Source organism: Propithecus coquereli, unplaced genomic scaffold (assembly GCF_000956105.1).
Source record: "Propithecus coquereli isolate 6110/MARCELLA unplaced genomic scaffold, Pcoq_1.0 Scaffold86, whole genome shotgun sequence".
NCBI lineage: Eukaryota > Metazoa > Chordata > Mammalia > Primates > Indriidae > Propithecus > Propithecus coquereli.
Window position 1 is genome coordinate 2,110,656 of NW_012154840.1, and position 20,635 is coordinate 2,131,290.

Consider the following 20,635-nt stretch of genomic DNA (forward strand, 5'->3'; position numbering starts at 1 on the left):
GTAGTCACCATGTAGCCAGGGTGTCTTAACCTAGACAGGGAGTCAGCAGGCTCTGTGAGGATGAGGGGAGTAAAGGGGTGTAGAAGGGTGGAAGTGAAGAGCACCCAACAGAAGGAGAGGGGAAAAAATCCCCAGATGTTTTCTAGTGAGCACTGCAGACAGAGTAATGTTAGATGCCTATTGGTGATTATGGCAGCACCTGTGCTTACTGTGACCCAGAGTAAATCATCACTATGTCACACTGGATCAGCCTTCAAGGCAAGACTGCAGATTCTAATAACTGTCCCTCACACCTGTTCATTTCTTGTCACCAGCCAGCCTCTGGGAAACTCTTTTTGTGTGTGTGTGTGTGTGTGTTTGCCCAGCTATGGTTATCAGTCATGCTGAAAAAAAATGTTATTAAAATAAAACAACAACAAAAAAAACCTTTCATACAAATTATAGTCTTCACTGGTGCCAGACGCTGGGGGAATAAACAAATTAAAAAAACAACAACAAACTTTGTACCAAGAGAAATTTTCTCTCTCTCCAAGAGAAAAAAAAACTAGTTATGGAAAAAAAGAAAATAATATACCATTGGCAAAGGCATTTATTATTATTTTTTGTTTGATAATCTGTGAAAAAGGTTTTTGTGGAGGAGGGATATAAGTTAATCATCAGTAACCGCTGGGTCAGAGAGAGACTAAACCTCTGAAGTTGCATAGTGCACTAGACATAGCCATGTGTGGCTGAGAAAAACAGGGGCTTCCAGCTTCCCTTTCCTGATAACTGACTGGAAGTACCCCTCCACTGAGCAGCCAGAGAGGGAATTAAACCAAGTTTCTAAGGTTCCTGCAAGCTGTGACATTTTGTGATTCTATGAGGTTTCATTCTTTTTAACTTTGTTTTCAAAAGAGCAAATCCTTCAAATGTTGCTATTTTGGTAGTGCTTTTTCCGAGGTGGCCAATAAGAAGGCCCAAGTATGTTTGTAGTATAACAATAATATTATCTTTATGTAGATGTTTGGTCATGTCAGGACCTTCAATTGGGGGTTTGGGATCTTTTTTGTGTAATTGGGAGTCAATAGAACTCCCAATTTAGACTTTTTGACCCAAATTTCTTTCTTCTATCCCTAAAATATACACACACATTTGGAGAAAATTATATTGATGAATATTAGGAAGCCAGCAAGAAATGGGAGGATGGTAGAGAAGCAGAAGCATATGCTCCCAGATTTTCTAATACAAAGTACATACTGGGAAATTAAAAATCCCTAATGGCTAAGCAAACACCCTTTTTACAGGTGGTAAGGCCATAAAATTGTGAGCAGATTTAGCTCTGCTGACTCTTGCCATAATGGAAAAAATATCACATAAAGACTAGGGGGCCCGGATATGTCATTCAACATCCCAGTCAATGTGTAGAGAGAACAAATATCAAGCATAAGTCACACAAGCAGCAGGCAGGACATACAGAGCTCTGTAGTTCTGATGAAGCTCTCTTCATCACAACTTCCAAAGCCGCTTAAAATGCAAACAGGCACTGGGAGTGAGTCCTGGAGTACTGTTAGGGCCCTCAGTGATTGAAATGAGGCTTGTTTACACATGAAGAAAGCCTACCCTATGTACTCCCTGGGCAGGCAGTATTCGGAGGGAGGAAAAGCCAGGGAGAAGCAAGCTGGAAAGAAAAGGGGCATACAATGATTCTTGGTTGGAATATGTCTAGAGAGAGGAGGAAAACGAGTGAACTGGGATTTCATTATGCCTTGAGGCCAATTGCTCCCCCTACACACCCTCAGAGACATTCCTCTAATTTTATAGTGAATGCCAGTGAATAATCAGGAATTGCTAGGTTGGTTGTGGGGGGAAAGTGGGAGGGTCTGTCTAATGGTAAGCATATAGAAAGGCGAAAAGCTGCCAACCTTCTGATAAAATAGTATTATCTCCCAAATAAGTCACAAAGCAAGGGAGGTAGATTTATTTTTGCATTTGGCACGGAGGCTCCAAGGTCAAAAAGAAAACAACGGTGTTATGGTATAATGGGAAAAATTTAGTGAACTGAAAAATCCCTTAGTTCCTTGGTCTTTCTATTAAATAACATTCTACCAGGAGGTTCCAGTCATTTCTCTGAAGTTTTTAAGATAAATTTAGTAGCCAAAATCTGGTAAAATAGCATCAAATCAGGCCTGCTGTTAGCCCTACTCTGATCTTGTTCCCCAGTTTTTCATACCCCATACATCCCAGGATTGGGTCCCTATCTTATTCCCCTATCCTTATTAATACTCTAGTTCTCTAAATTTAGGGCTATTAACTTTTGGCCTAATGGAAAGCGCAACATATAGGGACTAAGGGGCCAAGGCCCATTATTTAATAACCCAGTTGATGTACTGATTGAACAAATGTGAGTTACATAAGCAGCTAGTCTTCATGAACTGTTCCCAGGCTTCTCCACTCCTGATCTCTGATTTCTACTGTTTTACTCCTCTGACATTCTACTTACATGTCCTTATTTCCACTGTTTACTTTGGACTCTTCCTAAATCCACTGTCCTTCCCTAGCAAGTTTGTCCTTCAAAGAAAAGATTCTGAAAATGCTACAAAATACTCTTTCTTTGATTAATACATAAGATATCACAATAGTAATATATCCCTGTTCCCATAATACCAGTTCTTATTCTGATTACTGGTTGAATATTAGCCTGTGTAAAGCCATGATATTCATATTAAAAGGATCGTCATATCTGCTTACCAAAGAAAGCCTTAAATTTGGGCTCTGTATGTCATCTTGGCTTCTACCAGCAGGCCTTAGCCATCTCCTTCCAAATTTACATTTATCGACTTGTAAAAAGATCTTATTTTAATACTAATATAGTTAAGTCTCTACTCAGCTAGACTGTCTCGACTTTGACAACATCCTCTTTGAGTAGAAATGTTCTTATGCCACTATGGTTAACTGTCTTAGAGACAGCTTTCTGAGGCTTTAGGTGCTTGGTCCCTACCCTATTCCTTGTCACTCAACCTATTTTCCCACTTTACTTCTCTTAGAGGTAAGGGAGAAGATTACACATTAGGTTAATTAATGTGAGCCCAAGTAAAAGGAAGATTCTCATTCCTAGGTCAGGATATTAAACACAAGCAGAAGCTATTACCAGTGTTATCTGTAGATAGTTGAAATGTTGCTACTTTTAGAAACAATCTTGATAGCTTCTCAATTTAAAGCCAAATTGACAATTTTGTGTGTTTAATTATGGCTATGATTAATAAAAGCACAATTTCTTCTTTCAAGGAAAAAATAAAACAAGGACAAAGGACAAAATTTCTTATTGTTAACAGGCTTTTACAAAACAATTTAAAAGGGTATAGTCAAAGGTTGGTTAATGGATACAAAAGTATAGCTAAATAGGAGAAATAAGTTCTAGTGTTCTATAGCACAATGGGGTGACATATTTAACAACAATTTATTGTATATTTTCAAATAGTGAGAAGAGTGGATATTAAATATCCCAATATGCACAAAAAATAATAAATGTTTGAGGTGATGGATATGCTAACTACCCTGATCTGATCATTACACATTGTCTGCAAGTATCAAAATATCATAAATATGTGTAATTATGTGTCAAAAATAATAATAAAAGCAATAATAGAATAAAAAAGAATCATTTCCTAATAAATCACATATAAAATATAGATCTCAATTTTATGTATCTTTAACTAATAGATGTGACAGTCAATTTGTGACTCAAAAAAAAACAATTTAAGAAAACAATACTGTTAAAAATGGACTGATAAAGAATCCAATGTGGGGATTTCATATGACTAAAATTGTTGGAAACTGAGGGCAAAATATTTAGTTTGTAACTTTGCTAACTTTAAATTTGAAAATTGTTTATGCATTTTTCCTGAAACCAAACACAACTGCATTTCTTCATTTCTCCATCTGAAACTGTATTTCTTGTATCAGTACTTATAAGCAAGGAGAGGGCAAATTCCTATGAATTAAAGGACCAAAGCTATTTTATGTCAATTAAAAAATCATTAATATAATGAGAATAGTTCATATACAAAATGGAAAGGTAGAAAACTTAAGTCTAAGAGGATTTCTGGATAGTTTCTCTGCTTAAAGGGTCCCAAAGTTGCAATGATTTACAGATAAGACTCCATATGATTTCATTGGAAATAATTTTTTGTTTTTATAATATAATCAACCTTTCTTTCTCCTTTCTTCCACCTTCCTTCCTTCCTTCCATCATCTTTCTTTCTATTTCTTTCTTCCTTTCGTCTTTCTCTCATTCTCCTCATCTTCCCCCTCTTCCTCTGCCAAAGACTGTAGGAGTATTGTTGTTTGTCTATTGTATAGTCATCCCCCCTTCTTCTTTCTATTTACAGGAAACTCAACTTTGTTTACCCCACAAAACTTCTTCTTTTCTCAGACTCAATAGTGAGTTTTCAATAAGTTAAGCTAATCATGGGAATTCCATTGCCCTTGCCAATGATTGATTTAAGAATGAGCATATGATACCATTTTGGCCAATGAGACACCAAGGAAAATCTGCTCAGAAATCTCTGGGAAATACCCCAGAGTCTGTGCATATAACCATTACTCTAGACTGCCTCAACGATCAGGACAGATATAAGGAGCACTGACTGTGTTCTCCTTCTAAGATATGATTGGTTTTCCTCTTGATTAATCCAGCAAGGCTAAAGTTGCCTATCTTTACTCAAACCAAAGAACATTGCCTTGACCACTGGGGCTATGCATAGCTATGCTATAATGAAAAGTAAAGTGTCTTCATGAACATATGTAAGATTTCTCTTATAGACCTTTCTCATAGTCTGCTTTAGAAATTTTCATGGTGCTGGTGTTGGTTTACATGAAATCCATTGGTAAGATAGAGGCCTCAAATAGAAAGCACTAGAGTTCATATTTTCAGACTGCTACTGATGATATATGATACTGGTGGTGAAAGGCAGGGAACACCTGTTGCATGTATCTTGAGCAGCATGGTGTGGTGGATGGAAAACTGAACTTGGAGTTCAGAGATCTGTGTTTCAGCCCAAGCTCTGCCACTTTCTAGTTGTTTGACTGTGAACAAGTCTTAACCCCTTAGAGCCTCAGTTTCTTCATCTGTGAAAAGGAGCTGATGAACTCTGCACAGATGAATATAGCTGTTTTATAGGATCAAAATAAATAAGGGTTGTAAAACCAATGCCAACCTGTACAAATGGAATGAATTGCTATTCTCTTGCAGAAGACTTTACACATCTTTAGGGAAGATAGTATCCTTAATATTTCTGTATTTTTGACATAGCACAGAGCTGTGCACATAGAAGAAGCTCAATGGAGATTTCTTAACTGGTGGATTGAAGGAATGAGATAGCATAGGTAGTATAATGTCCTCTTAATTTTCCTCTTATTTTTCCCTATTTCTTCCAAGAGAGAAAAATTGTCAATAACTAACACTTTCAGTTCAATTCAACAATTTTATTGAGTCTCCTCTTTGTAACAGGAAATGGTCTAAATGCTAAAGAATGCAAAGGTGAGTTACACAGAGGATGATAGAGGTAAAAGATAAATATATATGGTATTAGCTATAGGACAAGGCCCTATTTAAAATAGTATCGACGTATGAGCCTACTTCATTCTTTCTTGGCAAAAGTGAGTTCCAGAATCTCTGCAGTCACTACAGAAACACAGGGTCCTCAATGTGTCTCTTAGAAATGATTCTGCCTGGCCAGGAGCGGTGGCTCACGCCTGTAATCCTAGCACTCTGGGAGGCCGAGGCGGGCGGATTCTTTGAGCTCAGGAGTTCGAGACCAGCCTGAGCAAGAGCGAGACCCCATCTCTACTAAAAATAGAAAACAATAGAAAGAAATTAGCCAGACAACTAAAAATATATAGAAAAAATTAGCCGGGCATGGTGGCGCATGCCTGTAGTCCCAGCTACCAGGGAGGCTGAGGCAGGAGGATCTCTTGAGCCCAGGAGTTTGAGGTTGCTGTGAACTAGGCTGATGCCATGGCACTCTAGCCAGGGCAACACAGCGAGACTCTGTCTCAAAAAAAAAAAAAAAAAAAAAGAAATGATTCTGCCCATATTCTACCAGGAAGGCAAGCCAGGACTACAAACTCCACAGACAGCTTTATGCATAGAAAACACAATAACGAAGATGATATTAAAAAGGACTAAGAGCAATGCCAATATTGTTCTAGTTTGAGGTGCAGTATGTGATAGTAAGAATTTTATTATGATATGCCTTATACCATCAATATACAAACTACAATAGATGTGCTTTTTAGGGCTCCAGTTAAAACCTCTTTGGACGCTCAAGGTGGTAGTGTGATTTAGAGAAACTAGATTCAAGAGAAGATGCTCATTAAAATAAACACAAATAGAAAGAGAGAGACAGAGAGAGAATTTTTTTTTTGCTTCTTTGAATTTCCAATATAAACAGACAAACAATTGTAGTTACCTTTATTTTGAATTGCTGGGAAGACATTTCTAGCACAGTTGGGAGGATGGAGATTTGACATTCTAATGTTTTTCTTGCAGAGTTGTCTTTGGAAAAAATTGCTGTGTGGGTGGCAGAATCATACTTAACCCACAGTCTCAGCACATTCATCATAGTATTTGTTGAATATTCTTGTTAATCAGTCATTACAGCCTCTTCCCAGTTTTGTCCAGGTTCATAATTCCACAGAATATACTTGTCTCCTAAGTGAATTAATTTCCTGGATCATTCTTAAATATGCATTTTTCTTGTCTATGTATGCCTCATTGTTGTTCAATATCAATTCTTGGCATCAATTGAGAATTGATTTATTCTCAAACTCTTCATAAATAAACTACCAAAGAAGATACCAATGCCATTCGACTAAAAGTTTCAACCAAAAGGAGTGCTGAAAGGGAAACTGACTGAGGGTACACCAGGATAGGTCACCCTGTAGCTGCCTTGAGAGGTTTACAGAAGTGGAGATATAAGCATTTCACTGTCTAAGTAAAGGGAAAGTCTTATTAAAGCTTAATGGTCAAGGGGTAACATGAAAGAGAGGAAGGAAAAATTCTTATTTAGAATGAATGTTGGCACTTGTAATTACCTATTTTTATTTATAAATGCTATTATTCTAATCTTCTCTATTTAGTGCCATTTTTTAAATTATAAATCTCATTGCCAAGTGTGAGGAAAGAAGCCACTTGTCCTGTGTTAACTGCAACATAAACAGAACATAGGAGAAGAGATCCCTTTCTTCAAGATGTGTGGACAATATTTTTGTGTAGAATTTTTCTCAATATGGTGGAGACATTACAAGCTTCAGATGCTGAAATAAAAATTAAAACTCTGAGAAGATAATTCTCTTAACATGAAAGTCAGGAACTATAATTGATGTGTTGATGAAAAACAGCACAGAAGCTATCATACACTACAATGTTCCTTTGTGTAGGACCTCCCTTTTGCACTAGCACAGAAACATGGCAACCAAACTGAGGTATAAACAGCACCTTCTGTGAACCTTGAGTTTGACTTGGGGCATTCTCAAGCAGGATTTTCTATTCATGATCTGACTTAATTTGTTGGGAAATTACAGGAAGAAGTGAAGTATGTACCATCGACCTGACTACAAATTTAGAGCATTCTTTGTTGTGTATGCCCTCTGGCTTCCATATTATTAAGACACCATCATATTTTGAAATAGTTTAAGGCTCTTGGATATGAATAAATTGGAGTTAATTTCAAAGAAAAATAATAAGATGAAAATCAAAAACACAACTGCATTTCAAGAACAATCAAGGTGAATTAAGTGACATAAAACAACTTGTGACCTTGTGTACTTTAAGACTAAACTAGGAACAGAATTATGTTGAGCCATCAAAAAACTAAACATGATGGTAAAAAGAATATTTGGTTTAGCAATCATATATAAATGCAAGTGCTTGTACTTCTCATTGAATAGGAACCTAACTCTGAAGTCACAAAGACACCTTACTATCACTTGGTGCTAAATTATGGAGTAGCTGAACCAACTGGATATTCTCAAAAGCATTACTGGAGCTAAATTTGAATTTCTCACTTGCATTAGTCAGGACTTCTGTAAAAATCTCATCAGATAAGACATTTTAAATACTGTTTCAAAGCTCAATTTTTTAAAAACTTCCTGAAAGATAGTCTATAATAAGAATTTTTTCATAATTTAGAAAAGGTACATTGAAAGTGCAAACATTTTCACTGAATTTTTCAGTTCCCCCAAATGAGAAAAGAAAAGTGATTTTTATAAATTAGGGTGGTGCACAACTTCTCAATCGCAAAGATACGACCATATTATTGTAAAGGGATGATGGAATCCATTCTCATATTTAAGAAAATGTTCCATTTTCCTATTATCATAGCTCACTAGTCTACAGAGAAAACATTAAATAGAGAAACAAGAATCTATTCCTGAAAGCAAGTTTCTTCTGTTACCTTCAGTGGGGATCCCTACCTCTGCTCCAGGGTCAAGCTACATGTACAGGGACACAGTGGATCTAGAAAATGGCCTGGCTTTTTAAACATCTAAACCAGACTCCTGGCATTATACCCAAAAACATATGGCTGGTCAGGTCTTTGTGTAGCTGCTTCTGCTTCTTTGTTGACAGAAGCAATTGCAGAACCCAGAAGGAATGAGCTTTAGAACGAGTAGCCTATAGTCATGGATAGGTGACGAAAGTTTTAAAAGAGTTTCAAATGTATGTAGTTCTTAACAAATCCTAAGCAGGAATTTCTGTTTGCAATATGGGCGGGGGGTTGATGCCTCATTGCCCTAGAGAATATGCTGATTATTTCCCTCACTTTCAAACCAGACCCCTTCTTGATTTTCACATTTCTTTTAATGGCAGCAAGGAAATATAGCGATTAAGACTATAAACACTGAAATCAGACCACCTGGTTTAGAATTTGACCTTAGGCAAGTTGTCTAACCTCTCGGAAATTCAGTTTCCTCATCAGTGAAATGAGGTACATAATAATACCTAACAGAGTTGTGGTAAAGTTTAGATAACATAGTCAATTTAACGAACTTAGCACAGAAATCTGGCATTTGGTGTACTCAATGAATGTTTGGTATTGTTATCAAGGGCACCACCATTTTCCCAGTCTGTGATTCCCAGTCTTTTAAAACAAATTTTTTCTAATGTTTCACCTTCATATGATTCATTTCAGAACCAGACCTTGTAAAATATGACTCCCAAATGTCTTTGAAAGTTGTCCCTTTATTTTCAGTATCTCAATCATCAGTGTAGTCCACCACCTGTCATTTGGAATATAGGAGTGCTCCTTAACTGATTTCCCAATGCATTTGCTATTAGATTAATCTTCCTAAATAAAGTGCCGAGTGTGAATCCATTGCAGGTGAGCTATGGATTTAAACATTCCTAGCAGCACTGGCTGTGGACAGAGCTACTCTGCTGGTTTGTAGAACTGCTATATCCTACTCCACAGCATAGGGCCAGTGTTCCCACTACAAAAACCGGAGAACTCATGAAAAACATATCATTGCCATTGGTGCAGTGATGATGTGCTCTATGAGGGCAAAATTGTGTTGCTTTGCTTACCATTGTAGTCCCATGCTGATCACAGCACAAGGTACATAGTACACCCTGAGTAAATATTTGATTAATGAAGACACATGTTAATGAGTGAAATAGTGTCACAGATGCCCCTAATAGCTTCATCTTTGTGTGATTGTATGTGTGGCAATTTCAGAAGATCATTCAAAGAGAGGTGGTGTTGTTGCTTGGTATCCAGTTGTATTCCATGTTCCATTCAGCCTAAGTTGTGAAAATTTAGTCATCATCTGGCATGTGAGAACAGGGAGGTCATTTATAAACTTGAGTGGTATCCATTCAGACATGATTAACAATGTGAGCTAGAATCAGCATGGTAGCCAGATCCCCAGTTTCTGAAGACAAGAAAGTGAGAGAAATTGATTCTAAGAAACAATAATATGTGGCTGCGAAGGAGAGAATACAAAAAAAGCTCAGCCAATGGGAACCATTTTTTAGTAGATGGAAATGTGTTTGCCACTAGTTTCAATCCAATGATCAAGTGGTAGCTCACATTTTGAAATTCAAAAAAACTGTAGGAACTATTTGACCTTCCTGAAATGGATATTAATAATGGGTGTTGTTGCCATTCTATGATTGTAACACAAGTATTACTTACATATGTTGAGAGGGTAACAGCAGTGTCAGCCAACTTGAGACCATGCCTGCATCACATATGTCTAACAATAGTAAAGACCTTCATAGAGATACGGGTGCCCTTTCTAAAAGGGGACATGGTGTTAGCAAATACAAGATGGCCAAATTCTTCAAAATCCATGAGAAGTTAGGTGTCAATTATGTGACTATTTTTAGAAGTTTGGCCTTTTCGAAGAAGACCTATATTCAGATACTGTGGGATCTTAAGCAGGTCTAGATGCTAAAGAATAGTTCAAGGATTAAAAAAAATAGATACTTTCTATAAGCCTGAAATATGGGTATGTTACAGGAAAAATAAGAATCCCAGGGTAACCAACCATTTCACTTTTCTACCTTTTTCATAATAATTTGAAAAGTGTTTCCTCCTACATTATCCCACATGATCCTCATAGCAACAGGACACAAAGGAGGAAACTGAGGCCTGAGGATATTAGATGATTTGTTCAATGTTACGTACATAGCAACCGATGGCATACTCCCTTGGTTGTTATTAGAGTTTGGGTCTATTTATATGAAAAATAATCCCTGTTCCTCCTGTGTGACCACATTTCAGGGAAGATATACTAAGATAATATATTACTATACTTCCCATCTAGCACCTTGCACTTGGTAGGTAAGTGTAAGATAAACTATTTTTTCATCCATCCATGTGGTGTGGATCACAGGGCCAGACTAGCACCTCGCTGAGTTGTCACAAAGGTGATGGCAAACAGAAGGTAACTGTAAAGAGGAACATCCTAGGAAGTTGAGATTTCCTCTCCTTATGCTAAAGATTGCCTGATAAATGTTAAATTATAATGGGCAGACTTAAGCAAGAATAAATGAAAACATAGGATGCCAATATTTATAAGCAAACTCAAACATCCTGCTTTATAAAATTCTGGCTCTATGTAAGGCACAGGCTCCTTACTGTTCCCCTCCATCCACCTTCCCATCTGTGGCCTATCCGAGAAAATGAAGGCTGTCTTCACAAAGCTCCCACAGTGGAGACAGGCGACAGGCTTCAGAGTCAAGGAAACCTCAGTGGGAAAAACTCCAAGCTGGAATTTCTTGGATGGAGTGGTGGTGACTCTTAACATATTCAAGTCTCTTTAGTTAAGTAGATGGATAGATGAAGAATTTTCTAGCAAAACCTGTTTTGTTTTGTTTGTTATTGTCGTTTCGATGTTATTGCCTTCACACAACAGACCTTTCTCTTGTCTTCTGTAGCAGAACTACTTATAAAGTCTGTACCACTACTGCCTTAGTCACTAACCTCCAAAGCCTGAACTTCACTTGGTGGGATTCTTTATCAGCAACCTGGAAGAACTGACTGCAAAGAAATAGCTTGATTACACTGGCCACATATGTAAATGATCCAATAATGATTTCTAATTTAGCCCTTTTGAGGTTACTATTTGTTACTCCCCCTTCCCCAGAGCTGTAGTACAATCTTCCTAAATTTCGTATCCTCCACCCCCACCTCCAACTCCCTAAACACATAGGTACACACACACCTCTGATTTTTCTCCCTGCAGGTTTCACAATTGGTGGCTGAAAAGAAACAGACTCTAGGCTGAGACTTTACTCTAGTTTCCCTGACCAGGGAGAGTGAAAAGATCTGGATTATTTCAGGGATTCATTATAAGCTTTCCACCCTTCTCTGTGTCTCATCATGTCCTATCTGCAAAATGGGAAATTGGAGAAGCAGGAGCCCCATCTTTCCAGATCTAGCATTGCTTTAGCTTGGAAAATTGAAATTACAAAACAAACTCAAGAAAGAAAAAAAAAAGGTTGAGAGAATGAACCAAGTAACTATAAACAGGCTTCTAGGTGTCCTTTTAACAGAAGGCATTATTATAAAGGTGCAGACCGTGGTGGAACTGTGCTTTTGAGGTTTGGGCGGGTGCAGAGCTAAGGAAGCTTGAGGTGCTGCCAAGTTACAGTTCTAAGTCCCGCAGGGGGCGAGGCCCAAGTTTGGGAAAACATTGTCAGAGTCAGGGGCGATAGTGGGCTGGACACAGGCAGAAAGACACGGACGCGCCAGGCTTCCTTCCTGTCTTGCTCTTATCTGAAGGCACAGAAAGTGGGTGGGAGCACGCCTGGGGTGCAGGTGAGGCGCGTCCAGATTGAGCCAGCCAAAGGCTCCACTTCCCCTTCTCTTCCGCCACTGGCAACTCCCCACCCCCCACCCGCAACTCCAGCACTTGGGCCCCCTACTGCTCCTCCCTCAGCACCTCCCCGACCCGCCCACGGTCTCCCACTCGGCTTGGGACTGCGTCATTAAGTATCACCAGACCTGGGCTTGCAGCCGCTTTAGGCAAACTGGGGAGAAAGTAAGTGCTGCTTAGTCTAGCGCGATCTCCTTGTTTTCCAATCTGCAGCCCAGGACGCTTATTCGAGCGGCGCCTTACCGCGCAGCCCGAAGATTCACCATGGTGAAAATCGCCTTCAATACCCCGACTGCGGTGCAAAAGGAGGAGGCGCGGCAAGACGTGGAGGCCCTCGTGAGCCGTACCGTCCGAGCTCAGATCCTGACCGGCAAGGTAACTGTCCCCATTCCGCTCCTGACTGCCTGCTAGGGTTGGGAAGAGCGGTTGGAGGAGGCAGAGAGAAGGAAAGGGAGCCTGTGGCAGAGGACAAAAAGAAGGCGCCCCGGGAGGGCCCCTCTGTGCAGTCCATCGGGTTTGCCCGGTCTCCTCGGTTCTGTCTCATCACTCCACCTTCTGCCTGCCTGCCGCGCCCCATGCCCCTCTGCATCCTCGCATGCCACACAGTGTTCCATCCATTCTGACCTTGCACCGCTTATCCTGCAGGGAGGTTGGAGGGAGTTTGAGGAGATCCCCTGGGACCCGATGTCATCTCCTGGGGAACGTGTAGGGGGCTGGTGATCAACAAGGGGCAGGCGCCCAGTCCCCAGTTTCAGGGAGGCATATATCCTACACAGGGGCGGAGCAGACACGTGGGGTAAGCGAGGACAGGAGATTTAACTATCCTTTCTTTCCTTTTGACGTGGATGAAATTCTGTGACTCTAATTCTTTCTAGGATTGCTGAGTGTTTGTGGAGGTGGGGTGAGAGACAAAGGACAACTTTAACTCTAAGCGGTATGGGTAGGGGCAAGTGTGTGTCAGAATGTGTACGCGAGCATTTTCAGTTTCTCCCTTGTCATAGGCGGCGTTAAGCATGGGGTAAAGGAGCTGTCAAAATTGAGGTTGGTCTTCATTCCAGTTTCAAGTGTTCACTGAGCCCTCTTATTGCAAAAGCCTTGTATCTTTTCGGAGTGGAAGTTCCTAATGAAAACATTCTTCTTCCTTAAAAATAAGTTTGGGGATACTTTTTTTATTCTTTGTCTTTTAGTTCTTTATTTTTGAGCAATAACCCTTTCACCTCACCAAGATCTGAAGCAGGTCCAAGGTTGTAATTTAAGCTACTAGTTTTGCCAGGAACTGGGGAAGTTTTCCCCGAAAATGTTAGCCATTATTTATTTAGTCCAATTTCTATTTCCTTTAAACACCTACCATGTTTTCAGTGTTCGTAAACTACTCCTCTTTTTCCTCAGTAAAATGTAATTTTAAAAAACAGTCATATATTCTTGTTCTAAGAAATTTGCAAACTGTTGTAGCTTGCAGATCTGTCCTAACTTGTCTTGTTCTTTATATAAAGTTTTAACTTTTGTATTCAGAGTGGAAATTTTAAAAGTGTTTTGAGTTAAATGAGAATCCATGTACACACAATTTGAAATGCTAATGTGGTTATGCGGAATTTTTATCATGGAAACTTTCAATATTTAACCCTGCAATCAAACTAGCTTTTGTGTATTATACATTTTAGAACTCAAAAGTCAACACCCCCTTGCACTGTTGAAGTTTTGATTAAGTGACGGAAGGTCAAATATGCAATTCTCCTCCTACTAACTTTGTAAGTGAAATGTGCCCAGATTTTTTTGGCGGTCTAATTAGATGCCAGTAGTTAAATATATCCACACAGTAATCCTTTTTTTTTCTTCACCACCAAAAACTTCATGACTTATAGATAGATTCAGATAATATGCAAGCAATACTTCTGCCAGGCCCATGGTGTGATGAGAAATAAATAAAATTGAGCATTTTCATTTTGTATTTCTTTGTTAGGTTTTCTTCAAAACCTAACAGGATGCTTACCTGGCCACTGTAGGATACTGACAATAATACTTGACACATTATATTGTGATATATTGATCAGCTAGTTCATCAGAGATTGAGCATGACAAAGTATTATGTCAGAGGTTGTGTACAATGGCTTTTAAATACAGTTCAGGGAGAAATTAGCTATGGTAATTGATGGCCCCCACCACCCTGCAGTCCAAAAAATTTAAATGAAAACAAAAATTCCTTATTTCTAGCATGTAGCAATATCTTCGGAAATTGAGATTCTAATACTTGGACATTGTTTAATAACAAATTTCCTGAATTATTGGAAGGAGAAATGAAATTACAGTGCAAATTGGTGTCCTCCTGTCTCAATAGCAAGAAAAAAAGAAATTTATTCCTCTGAGAATTTCAAATTAAGCCATAATGTGACTTATAAGCAACTCACCTTACCTTTCTGAACCTCAATTAAATCATCTAAAATATAATTCCAAGCCTCCAGCTCCAGATTGCTTTCAGTGATTTCTAATCAAAATTTGTAGTTCTTTCTTTATAGTGTCAATTAGATTCAGTAAAAATAATTAAAAGTTTCTGAAAATTATTAGGACAAAGAAAAGCCTTCAAGGTTTGTAGAGTACTAAATGGAGGGTTTGAACTTAAATAAATTTAGCTAAGAAAATGTGAATCTAAAATTTCTTTGGCCTTCAAAGAAAAACATTTCTTTTGTAAAAAACATTTATCAAATGATTGCCTGTCCTTTGTTTTCTATGTTAATTTCAAACCCATGCATTTATTTTCACCAAATTAAACTTAGTAAGGGCTCATAAACATATAGTGATTATCTTGAAAAAGTGCTAATGACTGAAACACTAAAGCAATTCTATTTACATACCAGTCTGAATGATTCACCCTTTAATTACCAGAGCCTACATTTACTGACTCCGTTTATTCTACCTTTGAGTAATAACGCTGTTTAGGGCGTACTATGACGTGTAAGAATGAAATCGGAGGGATTGGAGCCCACTTCCCTGGTAAGGGTGCAGTTAATCGGTTACTTGTTTGCTTTGAATCTTTCTTGTTCCAATTCCTAAGCAAATTATTTATTTAACAGAAATTTACAGTCACTGTTACTTAGACTGCTTTTGTGTTTAGCTATCTCAAAAGCTATACTTTAAAACTAGTATTTTCCCTAGGACTTCAAAAATATTTCATTAATGCAATATACAGCTATAGAATATTGAGTGACATTAAGAAGCTTTGTATTTCTTGATAAAATTAGGAACATTAGCAAATATATCTCTACCTTCAATATTTTAATTTCTAAAATGGGAGAAATGGCATATAACTGCCTTATAGAACTCCTTTCTTTAAAATCTAATTTTCAGAAAAGAGCATTTTGAAAACTAATTAATAAAGGATACTAATTCTCTTTTAAGTTGGCACACAAATTGATTTGTAAAAATTAGTAAAGAACCATGGTATATTACAGAACGTTAGTGATTATATCACTTTACTAGTCCAAAAAGTAACTACTTCTATTTATTTAAAGAATACAACTTCTAGAGATCAATTGTATTACATTTTCCCTTTAATTAACAACACTGTATTGTGTACTTCAAATGTCGCTAAGAGTAGATCTTATGTTAAAGTATTCTTAACACAATAAAAAAATAATACAGCATTACAGAAGTGATTTAGTAATTTTAATTTGATTCTAGAAGTGTATATTTTGAAATAACTTCATATTTATATTTGAGTTTGGAAATACCAGAAGGAAAAATAATATAATTGGAGACATGTTTACATCTATTAGATATCAGAGATTGTCTTGAAATAATTTTAGACTAGCATGACTTAATTTTTTTTTTTAAATATCTTGGGTTTTGAGGGAGGTAAATTGTACACAAAAGTAACTATTTGTCTAAAAGTGCAATCTGGTTTTGTTTTTGGTTTTTCTTTTTAATAAATAGGAGCTCCGAGTTGCGACTCAGGAAAAAGATGGCTCCTCTGGGAGATGCATGCTTACTCTCTTAGGCCTTTCATTCATCTTGGCAGGACTTATTGTTGGCGGAGCCTGCATTTACAAGTACTTCATGCCCAAGGTAATAATAATTATTCTAATACTTTGGATTGATAATTGCTGTACAATTTAGTAGCAACTTAAATAATTTTGTAGTAGTCACTAGAGAAATGAAGATTTAGGGAAGGTATTCAAATTATCTTTCAGTTCATAAAATTGATTTGTCCTCATGGTGATAACTGTAATCAACAAGCCCCAGCTTAGCACGCAGTACAATGAATCGATGCGAGTGTGAGAAACAATTCAAATGTCATGGGAGTGAATATCAGAAAGTTTTAATTTCCCCTTTTTGTTTTTTAGAGCACTATCTACCGTGGAGAGATGTGTTTCTTTGATTCTGAGGATCCTGCTAATTCCCTTCATGGAGGAGAGCCTTACTTCCTGCCTGTGACGGAGGAGGCTGACATTCGTGAGGATGACAACATTGCAATCATTGATGTTCCTGTCCCCAGTTTCTCTGATAGTGATCCTGCAGCAATTATTCATGACTTTGAAAAGGTTAGTTTCTTATTCTTATAGGTATTCCGGAATTTTCCCCTTTTCCTAGTTCATTGGTAGGTATTAAATTCATTCAAAAATGTACATCTTTTATAAGGAAAGCCTTTTCATTCTTTTGCTGTTGAATATACATTAGTTGATTTTGAAAAATGTAGCTGCTTATTCTAATGGTAATTAGAAAATCTGTAGTATGGATACCTTCAGTGTATTACCTAACTTTTTCCCCTCCCCAACAGGGCATGACTGCTTACCTGGACTTGCTGCTGGGAAACTGCTATCTGATGCCCCTCAATACCTCCATTGTTATGCCTCCAAAGAATCTGGTGGAGCTCTTTGGCAGACTGGCAGTATGTATTTTGGAAGTCAAATTTTTCTATAAGCATTTCCAAATAATTTTGATTAAAAAAAATTAATGAGTTTGGCCAAAACTTTCGATTTCATCAAAATAATTTTCAAATAAAAAGTATGCTGTGGACCTAGCGCTGCTTTAAAAAATAAACTCCAGTTTTTAAAAGTATTATCTGTTATATGTAAGAATTTAAATAGCGTCTTTAAGAATTTCTCATTTCAATCTTTTTTTTTTTTTTCATTTTTAGAGTGGAAAATACCTGCCCCACACTTACGTGGTTCGGGAAGACCTGGTTGCTGTGGAGGAAATACGTGATGTTAGTAACCTTGGCATTTTTATTTACCAACTTTGCAACAACAGAAAGTCCTTCCGCCTTCGTCGCAGAGACCTCCTGCTGGGTAGGCAACTTATTCCTTCCTTCACCCTGTACTACATAGTAGAGGAGTGTGGGGATGGGGTGCAGGGGAAAATGAAGAGCAAGTCTAGATATCTTTTCATTCACACAAAAAAATTCAGAAGCCACTTTTTTTTGTGCATTTCCTCACAGGTTTCAACAAACGTGCCATTGATAAATGCTGGAAGATTAGACACTTCCCCAACGAATTTATTGTTGAAACCAAGATCTGTCAAGAGTGAGAGGCAACAGATAAAGAGTATCCATAGTAATAAGAAGTCAGAGATTTACGATATGGCTTCAACATTAAGGTTTATGGGATACTCAAGATATTTACTTATGCATTAACTCTATTGCTTATACTTTAAAAAAAAGGAAAAAAAAAACTACTAACCACTGCAAGCTCTTATCAAATTTTAGTTTGATTGACATTGCTTGTTGTTTGAAGCTAAAATTAAATAATTCTTATTTTTTCTTTCGAATTTATAGGGTTTAGATTTCTGAAAGCAGCATGAATGTGTCAGCTAACATCCTGACAATAAGTTCCATCCTTTGTGTTTTTAAAAGTAAGCTCTTCACTCAACAATATGATAGAGCATTTTTTAAATTTGAAATATTTAAAATTGTTTTTGAACTTTTTGTATAAAGCATGTCAACTCTCTTAATATTTTTTTTGTTTTTCATTTTGTGCAACTTTCCTGAATTTAGAAATTACATTTTTACATTTCTGTTAGGTGCTCTGTAATTAATCTGATTTATATGTGAACAATTTTCATGAGAAAGTCATTTTTCACTAATGCAGTGATTCTTTCTCACTGATATCTGTATTGTGAAATCCACAAAACTGTATAGGTGCTGAATGCTGTAAGGAGTTTAGGTTGTATGAATTCTACAACCCTATAATAAATTTTACTATATTAACAATTGTTTCTTTTGTTTCATGATTTAGGTATACTTAATGTGAATAATTTATATTATTTTACTTTGGTGTACCTGCAACAAATTTAAAGTTATTAGCCTATTTTTGTCCTCATTCCCACCTCTACACATTTATATTTTGTAATTTCATGTTTTACTCCCCTTTTGGCATTATATCAATTAATCTATTATAAATATTCCATAATTGCCTTATCATGTAAATTCCACTATTTATTAAAAGTCTTCCAGCCCATAGCACTCTTAAACCTTTTAATGTGTTTTCTTTTTTATAGAAAACATAAACCTCTATATACAGCTATAATAGGTCGCTAAGGACTATCTTTGGATAAGATGTTGATGGCTTTTAAGAACTTTACATGCCATGGATTCTACTCATGTATCTGAAAGTATAAACTCCATACCAAGAGGGCCAGTACTATAAACTCTTTCCCTTGCGTTAGGTGAAAAATTGTTCCTGATATCATTGATCATCTGCTGATAGTGACTATTGATCAATTCCCGTAGCTAAAACTACCCAGTCAAATCCATATCCTTAAATGCTATCATTATTTTTTAATGAAGTTAAACATTTGACTTAAGAATTTAGCAATAAAACAATAACACAAACCTTAAAATATAAACAAGGAAAATAAATATGTAATACTTAGAAAATAATAACAGTAATTGGTAAATTTAGGAACTAGTTCTTTATAAGGAAGAATATGTAGAAAGTGTTGGGTATTGATAAAATTCAACACCCATTCCTTGTTTTAATATATATATAGAAATTTAGAAAAAGGGAAGTACATTCTTCCCAAGTTTATCATAAATAGTCAGCATCATGCCCCACAGGGAAACACAAGAAAGAATGGTGACTACTGAAGTTATCTGTTGTTGTTCCAGACATTGTGGTCAATGGAATAATATGTGATACAAATAAAAATTATCACTTTTTAAATGGGGATGAAATTATGTTTATTACTAGACCAGTTTTTTATATAAGACACTAGTGGACTAATCAAAAACCTCAAAATTAATAAGGAGACTCAGTATAAAATAAAGAAAAGCCAATGGCTTCCCTTTATACCACCAACAACCAATTAAAGTGTCATACCGGCAGGTAAAAATACGTTCTATTTACAATAACAACAGGGACATAAACTAGCATCAGCAAGAAATGTATGGAGTTTTTATGAAGAAAATGATAAAACTGAATTAAGAGATATAAAAGAAGTATTCAGTAAATAAGGAAGAAAGAACATTACAAATAGATAAATTCTTCTCCAATTAAATTTATTGTTTTAACCACATCTCAAGCAATATCCCAAAAGAGTTGGTTCTGGAACTTGGCAAAATTATTTTGAAGGTTCATTTAGAAGCATAAATGGGTGAGAATAGCTAAAGAAAAAAATGAAGAAAAAAGAGTAATTGGGAGCAGGGATTTCTTACATGAACAACTATTCAATTGCAGCCAAACTTCCAATAATTTTAAAGGTGATTTTCACACAAAATAGAGGATATGATGCCAAGAAGGAGATCCTAGTACATAAAAGAGCAATATCCTGATGGAAGCTCCATCCAGTGAAATGCATAGTTTATCTAAGTTGGTAAAAGTGGCTAAATGAAAAAGCAAAAGTCCCAATTGCTACAGTACAAATTAGCATAAGACTAGCAGCCCTCCTAGTGCAGCCTCTCCTAAATTTTCACTACTAATTTTTAAAAGGAGAAAAACCCTCAAAAATACTAAAAGTATAACTGAATAACCTGATGCTGAAATCTGTGAGGAATTAATATGTGACAGAGACTAGCTCTCTGATTATCTGCCCACTAACTGAGAGCCCAGAATCTGTGTCAACCAGAAAAATGTGCAGTCATCTATCCAAAAGCCCTTCCGTGAAGCATAGTTTTAGGCTTCATAACTTGTGTCACCTTTCCCTTCCATCCACCCCACATGATTATTCATTCATCATTTATTATTTGTCAGGCATTGTGCTAGGTATTGGGAATGCACGCAGTTGCCAGCAAAACAGACATGGACCCTGCCCCTATCAAGCATATCGTTTCCTGGGTTGGGGGAGA

The 20,635-nt window shown here is 37.0% G+C and overlaps 1 protein-coding gene across 2 annotated transcripts; it reads left to right on the forward strand.

Annotated features, from left to right (window-relative positions):
• Positions 1-12,296: 12,296 nt before the first annotated feature.
• ITM2A (integral membrane protein 2A) lies at positions 12,297-18,556 on the forward strand. 2 transcript variants are annotated; one of them, XM_012664120.1, is made up of 6 exons: positions 12,297-12,735; positions 16,288-16,419; positions 16,698-16,895; positions 17,132-17,242; positions 17,492-17,642; positions 17,792-18,556. In XM_012664120.1, the coding sequence occupies exons 1-6, from the start codon at positions 12,625-12,627 to the stop codon at positions 17,878-17,880; spliced, it is 792 nt and encodes a 263-aa protein (XP_012519574.1). In that variant the 5' UTR covers positions 12,297-12,624; the 3' UTR covers positions 17,881-18,556. The 2 variants fall into 2 exon arrangements, with proteins under 2 accessions (XP_012519574.1, XP_012519575.1); XM_012664121.1 differs by lacking the exon at positions 16,288-16,419.
• The last annotated feature ends 2,079 nt before the right edge of the window (positions 18,557-20,635 follow it).

Coding starts and splice junctions, on each gene's coding strand:
- ITM2A (XM_012664120.1), top strand. CDS start 12,625: ATGGTGAAAATCGCCTTCAATACCCCGACTGCGGTGCAAAAGGAGGAG. Junction 12,736..16,287: donor CTCAGATCCTGACCGGCAAG/GTAACTGTCCCC, acceptor TTTAATAAATAG/GAGCTCCGAGTTGCGACTCA. Junction 16,896..17,131: donor TTATTCATGACTTTGAAAAG/GTTAGTTTCTTA, acceptor CCTCCCCAACAG/GGCATGACTGCTTACCTGGA.